Consider the following 14556-nt stretch of genomic DNA (forward strand, 5'->3'; position numbering starts at 1 on the left):
GTGCAGTTGTAACATTAGTAACTAGAAACGCTGGTCTGGTCGGTCAATAGATGGCGCACTATTATTGATTACATAAATCCAGGGAACATAAACATCAAAACATAGAAGAACTATAGGGTTAGCAATGCAATCTGAAAAATAAATGCCATTGTGTTTCTTATGGTAATGCCATGCCATGATTGCCATGTAATGCTCTCATCCAAGACTTTTCTACAAAACACAGAAACCCTGTAGAAAATTCGAACTCCGAAACTCATCACATTTCCAATAGATGGCTTTAAAACTGTCAGTGTCAGTAGCCCACATCAATAAAGCTACCTAACCTCACTTATCTAACTTAAGTGTTAGGTAAAAAGTTTATTTTTTACCAATCTTAGTACTTTTTCTCAAATTTATACTCAAAATTTATTAATAAAACACGCCAAAGATGAGTGCTGATTTAGTAGTAGACACTCAGATCCGTGTTTGGGTATTTTTGCCCATTGTGGTGATTACATTTCTAGTTGGAATAATCAGGCATTATGTATCCATACTTCTAGCTAGTCAGAAAAAAGTAGAAGCACAACAGTTCCAAGATAGGTAAGCATATAAGACTTTAGTAATTATAGCAGATAAGTTGTAGCTATTAAGACTCAGAGCAGAAAAGGTCTCAGAGCCATTCAGTTTGTTAGATTTACCTGCTTCATGAGTTACAATAACAGTGAACATTAAACTAAGCAAATATAGATCAAATCCTGTCTTAATTATGGTATTTGAACACATAGTAAATATACTGGGGTTTTACAGCAAATTGGAAACACACCAACTGATAAACTTTAAAGTGAACTAATTCCCAGTTACTAATATTCTTCTTGTATCTTGTAGCCAACTGATTTTACGAGCTCGTGTACTCCGCGAAAATGCCAAATACATCCCAAAAGCTGCCTTCCTATCCAGGCGGCTGGCTTTTAATGCAGAAGAAGATGGTTACTTGACCCAACAACGCCCAGCAGTAGCTCAAAGTATGATGACTGATCCTTCAATGATGACTGATATGGTTAAAGGAAATCTGACAAATGTACTTCCTATGGTTGTTGTTGGAGGTTGGATTAATTGGATGTTTTCTGGATTTATCACAAGTGAGAGTTATTACAATTAATGTCCATGTGTGAAAAGTCAAATTTGTAATCTTTTTACAGCAAAGGTTCCATTTCCTTTAACCTTAAGGTTTAAGTCAATGTTACAAAGAGGAATTGAGCTGTCACATTTAGATGCATCATGGGTGTCTTCAGCTTCATGGTATTTTTTAAATGTGTTTGGATTGAGGAGTATTTATGCCTTAGTTCTGGGAGAAAATAATGGTAATATTTCAAAATTGCTTTAAAAGGAATAATGCTCCATTTCTTTGTTATTGTTACAGCTGCTGATCAGTCAAGGCAAATGCAAGATCAAATGTCAGGGGCAGCAATGGCAATGCCACAAGATCCAAAAGTAGCATTCAAAGCTGAATGGGAGGGTTTAGAAATAGTGAATCACCAGTGGGCACTCACTGATATAGAAAGTAAACTTTTAGGTGTTGAAAAAGAAAAATCTGATTAGTTCAATTTTTTAATATGTAAATGCAATGAAAGCTTTTTTTGCATTTTTTTTATAGCATAAGGTCAATACTATTTAAATCCCATATAGTTGTATTATTGGATGTTTGATGGGTGTGGTGTGTTTCTAAAATGTTAGTAAATATTTAAAAATGTCTTGGTTTTTAACATCACAATTGACCACAACAAGAAAGAAGACTAATAACTTTATTTTACTAACTTTACTTTAACTATCTTTTATTAACTGATTATGCCTTCAAGTCTCTCCATAAGTTTTATCAGCTTGTCTAGTACATTTAACTTTTAATTTAGAGTTTGGTTTCATAAGAATTTACAAAAAAAATAAAACCAGAATTAAAGAATAAATGTTTCATACTCTATTATATTTGTCAAAAACTTTGTAACAATTCACAGCCATTTTGTCCTTAATTCTAATAATTAATAAACACTAACTAGAAAGACTACATACAAAAAATGGTTCAAACATTTTTGACTATATTTTTTCGAGGTTGCGTTAACCGATCTGCCCGAATTTGCAACATCTTAAATTTAAGTTATTGTACAGGGTGATTGATTGAATTTTGACCACCCCCTTAACTTTCTTAATTTTGATTTTAGCAAAAAACGTTAAATACAAAACCAGTAGATATTTAGGTCTACTTTATTTTTAGATAAACAGTTATTATACAGGGTGTCCCAAATTTTAGTAATAAACCAAACTTATGTTTTTTTAAATACAATGACCAACTTTTTATTCGATATTTGAATTCTACGTCAAATTCTAGGCCTAATTGATGTAAAATGTCTGTATCGATATTCAACTGTTTCCGTAGCAGCGTCGTTGATTGGTTGAATTTTGACCACCACCTTAACTTCTTTAATTTTGATTTTAGCAAAAAACGTTAAATACAAAACTAGTAGATATTTGGGTCTACTTTACTCTTAGATAAAGAGTTATTACGTTGAAGTGGTGTTAGAACTAAGTTAAGCTGGTTGGCAACATTTTTCTTGTTGACTTCAAAAACGGAATTTTGTGATCAAAGACACTACTGACAGAACTTACATTAATTACATTATTAATTATTAATATTAATTATTAATATCAGTTCTGTCATAATTAAAGAACCAGTATTTACATTTGGGGTTGTTATTGTTATGATTTATTACACTTGTAGGTGTTTAGTTTTATAGAGAAGTTAGCAGCAATAGGGTTCCGTTTTATCAATAAACTACAACATAATTCATATACATTTTTTGATGAAGATTCAAGCTATTCTGATGAGGATGAAAATTGTATTAATTAAGTGGTGATAAGGTATTCCGACGACGATTTTCAAGTATATTTAATTAACTTTTCTTAAAAATCTGTTCTGCTTCCTCAGGAAACAAATCTATTTAGAAGTGAGAACAATCAACAAAGCCCATACAAAACTTATCTCTAGAATCCGGATTACGCCGTTTCTATTTTCCTTAATCGACAACCACAACAAATGGCGGAAAGGGTTTAACATAACCTCAAAAAGGGGTAGAGTGTCATTGGTCAACATTGACTTCCAACATGAAATGAACATCCATCCGCTCCGAGGCTTGGTGGAAAGTTGAGGCTATGTTGGGATTCATCACAGATTTATGTAGACTTAAAAGATAGTGACAGTTGGATCCACCATTAATTCATCAGGACTTTAAGAACACTTTTTATGAAATTGTGATGCTTGTGTTGGCAACAATACCTAAACTGTTGACTTTAAAAATACGCGTGTTGCGATTTAAGATCGGTTAACGCAATGTCAAAATATAGTTTAAATCTGATTAAAAAAAAAAAACAACACAACAGTAGCAGCATATTTTACGTTGATTAAGACTTACTCTAACAGGAGAAGCTTTACAACACACATTGAGTTGGTCAATCATTTAAACGACTGTAACAAAAAAGAATAATAAACTGATATTGTCACATTTGAAAAGACAATAAAAAGTCTAGGGGTTAATTTTACTTAAATTGAAACAACTTTCTTAGCCTTAGTTAGCAAAAATGTGTTCCTCACAAAAAAGCGGACTTTTCGTAACTGATGGTTAATTAAATTACATCAACATAAGAAATCCAGGACTTAATTTAATTTGCAATTGTTAAATACAACAAACACACTTACCTCGTACTTACTCCATCGCCTCTTGGAAATGCATTTCTTCTTCCGGTACGCTACACCCCCACTCCCGCAGCTGACTACATACATTATGCGGCACGTAATTCTTTAAAACCGTATAATAAGGACTACTTCGAGTTTTTAAAAACTCGATAATGTGGTCAACTATGCTGATATTAAAAGGATGTAGGTAAAACAATGCAATCGAATCTTCACCACTTCTTTCCTCTTTATCTTCAGCGAAATTATGGAAGTCTTGTAGAGTCACCAAAGGCTCGTCGTAATATACCTGCCAATTAAAAATATGCTTAATTCTTGAGTTTTAAAAATGACACAACTTACTTTTTCAAAAACGAGAAATTGAATAAGTAGGTGGTAAAAGTATTCCATTCCAGTTAAGTTGAAGCTTGTAGTTGACCCCATTGCAGTGGAGTTGGTCAGTATTGTAACTTCTTCAAGACGCTCTCGATCGTTTGAATGTTCCAAACAGTGTCGTAAGATTTGAACAATTGCCAAAAGCCTAAATCAAAAAGAATAATTAATCCAACTGTATGTACTTATCCTTTGAACACTCTGTGATTGTTTTGTGATTTTACTCATTAGCTAACTCCGTTAATTTTTATCTGACAGCATACTTTAAATAAGCAAAAGTTTATTTATTTATTTAGGTACACTTTACAAACACCTTAGGGGGTACTTACAAGTAAAGGAACAGTTGAGCTAATGTAGTCGCTCATAAAGTAACAATCTTTCAAATCACTAAAGCTAACAAATAGAATATCTGGTACCACATTAGTAGAGATCAGCTCTTGCACAGTGAACTCATATTGCTAAGGGGTAAAGCCACAGATAGAAAAGGCTAGAGGATAAAATTCTTAAATTAACTTTAGGAACTTTGAAGTTTATATAATTAATCAGATCACAGCCAGAATAACCTTCTCAATTTCAATGCTATTAGAAAAATCTGCTGGTGACCAAATATTAGAGGCATATTTAAGTTGTGGCCTGACCAGTGAAGTATAAAGTTTGATAATTGTATCGACGTTGAAATCTTTGGTATTAATGACAAAACCCAGTACTTTAAACGCCTTGTTTATTATAAAGTCATAATGGTTATTGAAAGCAAAATTACTTTGAAATTTAACTCCCAAATCCCTGACCTCATTGCATCTCTCCAATCTAGAACCTGCTATATAGTAATACGTTTCCTGCTGTATGTGACAATAAAACATTTTTTAATATTAGATAATCCCGTCAAATGTCTTACTAAGAGTATTTAGTAAGCTGATAGGTCTGTAATTGCTCACATCATCCGTGATTCCATTCTTAAAAATTGGTGTCACCACGCTTTCCTTAAGTCTACTTGGAAAAACGTTATACTTCAGTGATAGATTAAAGATATGCCTCAAGGGAGCTAGTACCGCTTCTGCACATCCCTTATGTGTGTCCCAAAATGTATGTAGGAATGCCATGTGTTCCAGTAGATTTTAGTTCCAGTTGTTGTCACATGTAACAGTCTTGTTATTTGAATACTATTGGCATTTAGTATTAACTAGCCTTTACAGTGTTGGAAGCTCAAAATTGCATTATGAAATTCACGTACGTGGTGTGTGTCTCTTATAAATTAAGTTTTTACAACTTTCTAAATTTAATTTATCAATTTTTCTACATTTTGAAATATAAAAACTACTTTCTTAAGTTATTTACTTAAGTTACTCTCAACACTCTTACTTCTAAAAATTCTTGCTAAGTGTGTTTTGCTTGGTGTGCGGTAGACTCCAAAGTGCTTGTCCAGAAAAAGTGCAAGAGAGCTTTAAGAAAACCTGTCTCATTCCTTGAATGTTTTATTACACACCGTAATATGGTCATAAAAAGTTTTGGAATAAAATCAATTAATACCCAACATCATAGAATTATTTATAAATTTGGGTATAGTTCTTTAGTAACACTCAATGTAGATATTTTTTAAATTAATTTTAGCTAGAAGTTGATATACTTCTTAGCAATTTGTGACTTTTTTAACTGAACTTCAAAGGGTGTAACATAACTTCACAATACTCCAAACTGTCTCAAAATAATTATTGGAAAAAAACTCCAAATACTATTAATGTTCGAAAATACCGTTGAAGGTTAAGAATATGTTGTTAAGATTAACAACTCCCATATGGTCTTAGTAATTTAAACCTCCTCATTTAAAGCTCTACCCACTGAATACTGCTGTTTGACAAAAAGATTAGGCGTTGTGGGACAGCGCACACGTCAACTTCGTACCCTTTACCTCCGTCACGCTTGCGCGCGTACATCTCCAGTATAAATAGAGGCGCTACAGACTCACTTGATCATTATTCTTTCGACTGCCTAAGCATCAAGATGTACCGACTAGTACCTTTTGTCTCTGCTTGCTCAGCGTTACTTCCAATCCTCCCGGTGGAGGTCTGGTGCCTCATTTTACGGGCGTTAGATGGAAAGTCGCTGTTAGCAACAGTGAGAAGCACGTCCTTTTTCGGTAACATTGTTAGAGGAGATCCCGTTTTGAGGAAAACTCTTCGAGGTGCGGTTAAGGGCGAAAAGAAAGAGCTCACAGAGTGGCTAAATAGACCTGGCATGGCTTTGACTGTTACGCGTGAAAGTTCTGCTAAGTTATTTGGTTCGAACTCTAGGAAAAATGTGACGACTGTTAAAGGTCCAGATATGCAGGAGTATCCCAGGATAGATGCACCAAGGAGGGCCCGAAATAATCGGAAAATGAAGGTGAGTTTGACGAAAAATTCTAGGTATGCTCCTTATAGGATTTGAGTTGCGATGTTGTAAATAAACTGACTAATAAACAATGTTTTGCTGAAAAATATATAGTTTGGACTGATAAAATAACAAATAAAATATTATAATAACATAATTCAATATAACATGTATCCAAATGTATGCCAAAAATAAAGAAGTGACAATCCCTCATACCAGGAGAACTAAAGTTTTAAAAACTGCTCTAACAAAAACATGAAATTATTTAATTTTATCATTTTTTTCCTTGCTGTACCCATTTAATTTTAAAATTAAATATAATATAAATAAAATTGGATTATCAAAGTCAAGTGTAAGGTTGCAAGTTCAAAATTGCATAACAATAGCTTTTGCAACTAATGAACCTCCTATCTAAATTTTTCGAAAAGTCAAACCGTAAAAAATACATTATTTTCCGATTAAGCAAATAAATTGTATGTATTTTATTTCTGAAATCAGATCCAGAAAAAATACTGCAACTGTGCTAATTTAAATTAAATTAACGGATTTAGCTATTGAGTAAAATATAAACAATTCCCAAAATATAAATGTGCGACCCTGTAGTACTTACATAATTTTTCTTTCTGCTAAATCGACATACTCAAAAAACTCCGGACTCCATACTTCCATCATAAACTTTAATGCACTACCTCCATTCGGCCCAGGAAGACTGGCTAGAGCGTTTAAAGTATCACTTGGCCGGATCATGGTAATGAATAAAAATATTATCCAGTTAGACTTCAATTTAGGACACTGTGGTACAGCGCTACTTGTAATAGCATTCTTTATAATCACTTCACAGTGTGGTTGCATTATAGCAGGCAACGAATACATTGAGCAGACGACCAACTTTCCCAATACTTCAACTAAGAAAGTTACGTCAGGCTGCATTAGGAATTCCAATAGTTTAGGGTATTCCGTGACTATTGGCTGGCCTTTCGGCCAATTAACAATCATGTTTAATTGATCAGTGGCTTTAACAACCAATGTCAACAGCAAGTTGGATGCTGTGTCGTCTACTGCTATATCACGATGATTATTTAGTGTAAGTCTATTTGCTGCTGCTGTAAATGCTTCAAAGACGTATTCTGTATCCAAGGATGGTAGGTAAAGACTAACAGTCCCTAGAAGGTCAAATGGTATATCTAAGTTGCACTTGAGATTGAGTGGATGTCGAAGTTGGACCCACTGAATGAGGAATCTTAAAAACTTGTCATGCGAGAAAGGTTTGAACACTTGAGCTTGGGACATTTTAGCGCAAATAAATCGGATTTTAGCCATGATCTCAGGAGAGTTGTGGAAATTACCAATCGTTTGCATCAACACGTCTTCAAAATCTTCAACATGCTTTTTGACTACGTCCCTTTGACACTAAAAATAAAATCCTTCTTCAGTTTTAATACTCATATTAAAAAAACTATACTCACCTTGACTAAATACCCTAAAGCCTGAAGTGAAAACAGTACTTCATAACTATTCAAAGTTCTTGTGATGGACAGAAGATTACTCAGTAACGGTTCGACAAACTGCCTTATAATATTTTGATTTTCAACGTCAAGAAGGTGGAAACATTTCAAATGATTAGATAAAGCTCTAAAGGAAATAAATTTAACAATAAAAAAGCATTTAGTTAACTGTCAACTTACTGCATTGAAGGCACAATATTAAAATGTTCCTTGGCGCTTAAGTTTTGTTTAATGTAATTAAAATGACATTGAACCATATTTTGGTTGAGGAAGGTGGAATAGATTCCACCTACCCATATAACCCGCCCTTGCAATATTTCATCACTAACAGACAAGTTATCTGTCCACACGGTGAGATAGAGTTTCAAAGGGAACAAAGATTGAAGAGTGATGTCAAAATGTTCACTAAATGATCCTACTCCATAAATCATTGATTCTGTTATTCGTGATTTGTATTGCACGTTCTCAATCGTACTGTGGGGTGTTATATCTATTTCCGCACTCAGTTTTCGGAACACTTCGTTCATTGTTTTCATATACAGTGTACGGCCGTCTGGTCGGCGTTTTTGGATTTCCACTAATAGATGCTAGAAAAATGCGGTTTTTATATTATAAATAAGGAGCTAGTTGTACTTAACATTATTAGTCAAAAAGTGATGGGCAAATATTATGTACACAAAGTTACGATCTTGAGACATCCTTCTCCAAATCGATATTGTAACGCTATTTTTACATTTAAATTCATAATTTTCTTATGACTTGTTGTCCTCGTTTTGACGGTTAATTATTAGTCAATACCAGTAATCAAAAAGCTGTGAAAACGACATTATCTGTCCTGTATTTTTTGTAGTAATTGTCCTGTATTGTACAGGTTGTCTCAATAAGGAACAAAACGATTCGAGTTTAAAAAAATGTTATTAAATAAGGACTCACAGGTTCTCGATTAAATATTTTATCGGAAACTAACTTGAAAAGAAAGGAAGTTAGAAACTTGCGGTTTTTGTTATCTGCTGTCATATTTAGTACTCTTCATTTTGACATTAATATGACACAAAAATAAACAACTCTAAGCTATGATTTATAGTGCCTCTGATAGAGAAACAACTGCTTACATCAATTGCGTAAAAATCAACATTCTATAACAAATGGTTTAGAAGTTATGGCATTTTCTTGCAACCAGCTATAGACTTAACCACTTTCTTTTAAAAGACGAAGAAAAAGTACTAAAGATGTTAATCGTAAACGTACTTTTAGGTATTTAAAATTATGGAGATATGCACGTTTTTAGAACTCAAATTGATTTCTTCTCATTTCATGAAACTGAAAATATTTTTTAGCAATTTTTTTAGTTCGTTTCCTCTACAAGAAAGGGGAAATAGGTAATTGGAGCACTAAATTCGGTTCTATGGTCGAAGGATATAACAGATAGTAAAAAACGACTCATACTCAACACCATTCTGAAAAGTATAATGCTATATGGAAGTTACGTATGGCAACTGAACGATAGTCAAAAGAAAAAGCTTCGAACCGTGGAGATGGATTTTTGGCGACGATCTGCAAGAGTCTCCCGTCTAGACAGAATCCGAAATGAAGTCAGAGAAGACAAAATGAATTGCTTTTTGCCAGTTTGTAGCCTAAACATCGCATTTTAACCGTGGCGTACAGAGCTTGCATTAACAATTAGGCACTCCAATGAAATGTCAAATACAGCTGATTGAAACTTTTGGAAGGGCAAACAAGGTCATTACAACACATACACATATGTATTTGGCAGACATTTTATGAAATATCAACTGAAAGTCTTTAGTAAATCGCTAAATTTAAGTTAAAGTATGTATTCATAAGAAAGTGTGTTTTATTGGCCGTGTTTGCCCTTCTAAAAGTTTCAATCAGCTGTTTTCGACATTTCATTATAGTGCCTAATTAGAAATAACCAGTTAATGTTTTAGACTGATTGCAGCAAAAGTTAAAATATCATCTTTTTAACTTTTGACAGCTCATAACTTTGTTATTTTAACAGTTACAAAGCGGTTTTTTACCAGTTTGTGTCCTGGATACTGTAACAATTAAATAATCATAATCAATGCCAGCTAATGTTATTGACTGATTGTCTAAAAATTATTAAAATTTTACTCTGTTATTTTAAAAAATTACAGTGTGGTTTTCAGCCTTCTAAACTGGACAGAACTAGTTTAGAAAGCTGTATATAGTTTGAACTGGTGTTTAATTAAAATTTGTTCTTATGTTTATTTATAAGTTAAGTAAATTAGCAAAATGTTGGTTTAAAAACCTCTTTTAAAATGTTAGACCAATTAACCAAAATAATTTATTTTGTAATTTGCGGTTTAGGACATTCTGTCAAAATGTAACTTTTTCCAGTGTCATAAAAGTTATCAGGTCAAAACCAACAAACAAAAATGATATGACACTGACACTTCCAAAAAGCATATCTAAGTCATTAGGACTAACTTTAAACCTATTTGTATATGTAATGTAATACTTTAACTTTTACTATTCAAAAACATTCTCTCTCTATGAAAAACACCAGAAAAACTCAAAATATACTTACAAGTAGTATTTCTTTACACATCTCCCTTACTGTATAGAAAAATGACCTGTCTAAAGGGTCCACATAAAGCTGTTCCTCCATATTAGTATGACAAGCCATAAACACATAAATGCAATAAATCAAGTTTTGCAGATCTTCTATCAGCACATCAAAGTAAGACAGGTCAATTAAACTGCAAATAAACTTCAAAATGGAGCCAAGTAGATCAAAGAAGTGTTCAGGATCATCTCTCGTATGCGCTCCGTTTTTCCTGAACATATCCTTGATGATGCCCTTAAACAGCTCACAGCAGGTAGGCAATAAAATTCCTATGGTTGGTAGCAAGGGGGGGATGAATACGTGATACAGTGTGGTGAATTTATCTGTGCAACTGTTAAAAAATTGCATCACTTGCAGTTTTAAGATTGAGTCGGAATTTGGTGGAAAGGGTTCAAGTAAAACTTTCTGAGACGCATCCGTGATTCTGGTTAAGCATTGAGTCAAGTAATTTGGCTCTGGGTTTAATTTTAGAATTAGTACTAAGAGTGGTTGTAAGGTGGCGCTCCTTACTTCTGATGGAATGTTTTGCTGAAATCAACAATGCTGTAGTAGTATAATATATCCAAATGTATGTAAAGTAATCTGGACAGACAGAAAAAACATAATGACTTCACTAGCGTGGTGTATGTTTTTTTTTTGTATAAACGTAACATGTTTTAGCATCATATAACATTCAAATTTCATCCATTCACGTAAATGACTCACCGATGTAAAAACATTTAATAGTACATCAAACCAATGTGGCGCAAAACCACACCTGTCGGTTCCCTCCTGATAATACTCTACATTAATAACTCTATGCAAGATTTCTACAGCATTTGTCACTTGAGTAATATCTTGACTTTGTATCATATTATTGATTAAAACCGCAGACGAATTCCAAAATCCCATTCCCAAGACCATTACGACGCATTCGATAACCATGCGTCTTATGGGCGGATCGGTAATCGTCATTTCCTCGATCAACCGCAAGGCTAAAACCTTGCCGTAGCCTCTTTCTCGCAAAGCGGGATTTTGGTTTTCATGAGCTAGGATTCCTTTTAAGTAATTCTTTAGGAAAACAGAAGCTAGGTGGCGTTCTGATCGTGCTTCATCAGAGCATCCAATAATATCAGCAAGCACAAGAGGATACTCTGGAAAAAAAATTGTATGTCGTATTACTTGTATGTGCCATGATTTAAGCCAAAAATTCATTTTAACATAATAGAAAAAAAAAAGTTACAAACAAATGGGAAAATATTCAATTTTATTAACCTTGAGAGAAGATAATGTTTGAATTATGATTATCAATAGACTGCAACACATATCAACTTTAAAGTTTGAGACTAACCTTTATTTTCAAATCTGGAAAATTAACTTCTCCAAAAAAAAGAACAATCTATGACCCTTTATTTAATTTGACTTCTTCTAGATCAAGATAATTTTATCATTATTTTATAGTAAATTAGGTACTTAAATCTCTTATAAACAGTTATAAACTGATCTTAGAAGTTTTCATTATAAGCTAAGAAATATGGAAATAGCTTATAATATTTTACCTAATATATGTGATTGAGAGAACAAGAAAAGTATCTTGGCAACATTCACATACCATAAGTCCAGTGATAGTTAAAAATATTGTAGTTCAACTATTTATAAAACTGGAAAAATGACCATAGAATATAAAAATAGTATCTATTATACATCTGATAAGTGATCATAATACATTATCTACAATTAATACTAACATAACCATATGTACCTTAAATTGGATAACATGTAGGTGATGTAAAATTATCTGTACTATCTGTAGTAAAATTATCAAAGAACTGTAATTTGTGATTATTGTACTCATTCAAATTTATGTAAATATAACAGTGAAATAACTGACAAGTTTCAAACAACCATGTTAAATATATGTAATAATGTCAACAAATGGTAATATTTTCTGTCATAATAACATTACACTGTGCTGTCACAGGTTCATCATAAAACTCTCAATAAAACTGGATTCGTAATACCAACACACAACATGTGGCAATTTAATAAGTCTATTAAAGACTGCCCATTATTAATTCATTCCAAGACTCAGTGTTAATAGTGTTCATATCAAAAGACCATATAGATAAAATAGAGTATTTGCTTATATTTGCCAAAGTAAAGTAAAGTAAATGCTTCAAATTTTAAGTTTACTATACAAGTAAAAAGCCTATACTATTTTAAGCATTTACTGAAATTTTGTGTTTTGTTCTGTTATATTTTTATATCATTTTTTCCAATGATTCTTTTTAGTGACTATAATATATTGTTTTTGGTATAAGTGTTATACCAGCACAGTGACTGTACCAATTTCAATTATTTTCCTCAACAATCAGTTGATATTGTAACATAATTACACTATGTTAAGTACTATGAAGATAACATGGATATGGAAATAAATAATAGATACTAAATTTAGTGTATGTGTAGCAACTGTCCTTAACATTACTAATAACTTACATACCCTCAATAACTTGAACTTGTTTCAATCTATGCATAGATTGTTTCTGTATTGCATTGTCAGCCTGTAAAACACAACTTAAAATACAAGTCACTGTATCATACAAAGCTCTTTTGTTAGGTAATGGTAGTCCCGAGTCTGACATGGTTGCAAATCAACTAAAAAGCCCCACTAGTCAATAAATTGTAGAATAATTCATGTAAAACCACTTTTGTTTTGATTTTGTATGCTGGGCTGTTATTACAATTTCTAATAACCATTGAAAATATTACGGACATAACCCCAAAGTCTGTTCTTCTTTTTGGCATCAAGCCCACCCGCAAAACTTACTTTGCTATGCACTTTGATTTATTTTACCAGTTTTGTTTGGTGTTCAGTTTTGCCCGGCTTAGTTTTGCTAGATTTACAGGAAAAAGGCAGTTTTACAAGTAATTTTTTTGGTCAACGTTACAATTTGATATTTCCTTGGGGAAAAACGGCTCGCAACTTAGTAGGTAGACTTACACCAATCTACATATCATTGATGTAGTAGGTATTTTTAGAATGGCCAATCACCAGGATGCCTTCCCATCACTCAAGGTAGGTATATCAGATCACCAATAAAGCCAAAAGTCCCATGCATCCATGATCCGACGACACGAATCTCTTGTAATGTAATTGGTTGAGAATGCTACTGATATTCTTATTGGTCCAAATATAATTTTTGATTCCCATCTGACCGATATACGACGAAACGGTTACCCGAAACGTATTTTATTGGTCCGTAATTCACGTTTATTTTCGTTTGCGTTCACCATTTTAGACAACTATCAAAAATTAATTGTTAAGTGAAAGCACAAAAAGGTCTATAAACACAGAATTGTGTTTTTGTTACTAGAGTCATAGAGGGAGGTTAAAAACAAGCCGATATCGGACAAAAGTTAAACAAAATTCTACTTCATCCGTTGTTGTCCGAAATTTAAAAACCATCGGATAAAGTATCCCGTCAAAACATTATGACCAATCAGGAAAATGTCAGATCGCGGGCGCATGGGACTGCGCTTATTCCGGATAAATACCTCTCAAGCAGGCAAAGTTCCATACACCAAACACAAGAACAAAGATTATTGACATGTAATACTTTTATTTTGTACTTTCGTTTGCATATTTGTATGATTAATTGCGTTATTTCAGCATTTACAATAACTTGCTCCAGGGAATTTCGGTAGTATTGTATAACACACACCAAACATAAAACATACAAATTTAAATTTGCTAATTTGTTATGTACAAAAATAACTAGTCTTCTTACCGGTGGCACCAGACTTTAAGTCACTTAAAGCGATTCAGTAACGAAAGACAATAAAAGTAAATTTAAATAACCGTCATTTATGTGAAAATTACATTGTCTTCCTTTTTCCGCCAATTCCATTGAATTAAAATTATATATTTTGATAAAATTATATATTTTAATTCAATTATGTATTATATTTATCTAAAAATGGCGACTCACAGCTTGTAGTTTTTG

At 32.9% G+C, this 14556-nt stretch overlaps 2 protein-coding genes across 2 annotated transcripts; one reads left to right on the plus strand and one right to left on the minus strand.

Moving 5' to 3' along the window:
* Positions 1-290: 290 nt before the first annotated feature.
* EMC3 (ER membrane protein complex subunit 3) lies at positions 291-1729 on the plus strand. Its single transcript, XM_081993414.1, has 4 exons — positions 291-579; positions 865-1118; positions 1179-1340; positions 1400-1729. The coding sequence occupies exons 1-4, from the start codon at positions 428-430 to the stop codon at positions 1576-1578; spliced, it is 747 nt and encodes a 248-aa protein (XP_081849540.1). The 5' UTR covers positions 291-427; the 3' UTR covers positions 1579-1729.
* A 199-nt stretch (positions 1730-1928) lies between these two features.
* Positions 1929-14490, minus strand: LOC145738572 (importin-9-like). Its single transcript, XM_081993410.1, has 9 exons — positions 13053-14490; positions 11276-11703; positions 10532-11098; positions 8143-8549; positions 7924-8089; positions 7068-7867; positions 4061-4238; positions 3725-4007; positions 1929-3493 (listed from the first exon to the last, which is right to left on the minus strand). Exons 1-8 carry the CDS (start codon positions 13192-13194, stop codon positions 3732-3734), a joined length of 2964 nt encoding a protein of 987 aa, XP_081849536.1. The 5' UTR covers positions 13195-14490; the 3' UTR covers positions 1929-3493; positions 3725-3731.
* Positions 14491-14556: the final 66 nt, after the last annotated feature.

The sequence above is a fragment of the Ips typographus genome, linkage group LG16 (assembly GCF_016097725.1).
Source record: "Ips typographus isolate SLU linkage group LG16, UJ_Ityp_2.0, whole genome shotgun sequence".
In the NCBI taxonomy this organism is placed as follows: Eukaryota; Metazoa; Arthropoda; class Insecta; order Coleoptera; family Curculionidae; genus Ips; species Ips typographus.

What these genes read in the sequence shown, in the direction of transcription:
- EMC3 (XM_081993414.1), top strand. Translation starts at nt 428, where the DNA reads ATGAGTGCTGATTTAGTAGTAGACACTCAGATCCGTGTTTGGGTATTT. An exon ending in GTTTTCTGGATTTATCACAA is followed by an intron (nt 1,119 to 1,178) that starts GTGAGAGTTATT and finishes ATCTTTTTACAG; the next exon opens with CAAAGGTTCCATTTCCTTTA. An exon ending in AGTTCTGGGAGAAAATAATG is followed by an intron (nt 1,341 to 1,399) that starts GTAATATTTCAA and finishes TTATTGTTACAG; the next exon opens with CTGCTGATCAGTCAAGGCAA.
- LOC145738572 (XM_081993410.1), bottom strand. Translation starts at nt 13,194, where the DNA reads ATGTCAGACTCGGGACTACCATTACCTAACAAAAGAGCTTTGTATGAT. An exon ending in TATTAAATGTTTTTACATCG is followed by an intron (nt 11,099 to 11,275) that starts GTGAGTCATTTA and finishes TGTTGATTTCAG; the next exon opens with CAAAACATTCCATCAGAAGT. An exon ending in TTAGCAGAAAGAAAAATTAT is followed by an intron (nt 4,239 to 7,067) that starts GTAAGTACTACA and finishes TTTTTGATTTAG; the next exon opens with GCTTTTGGCAATTGTTCAAA.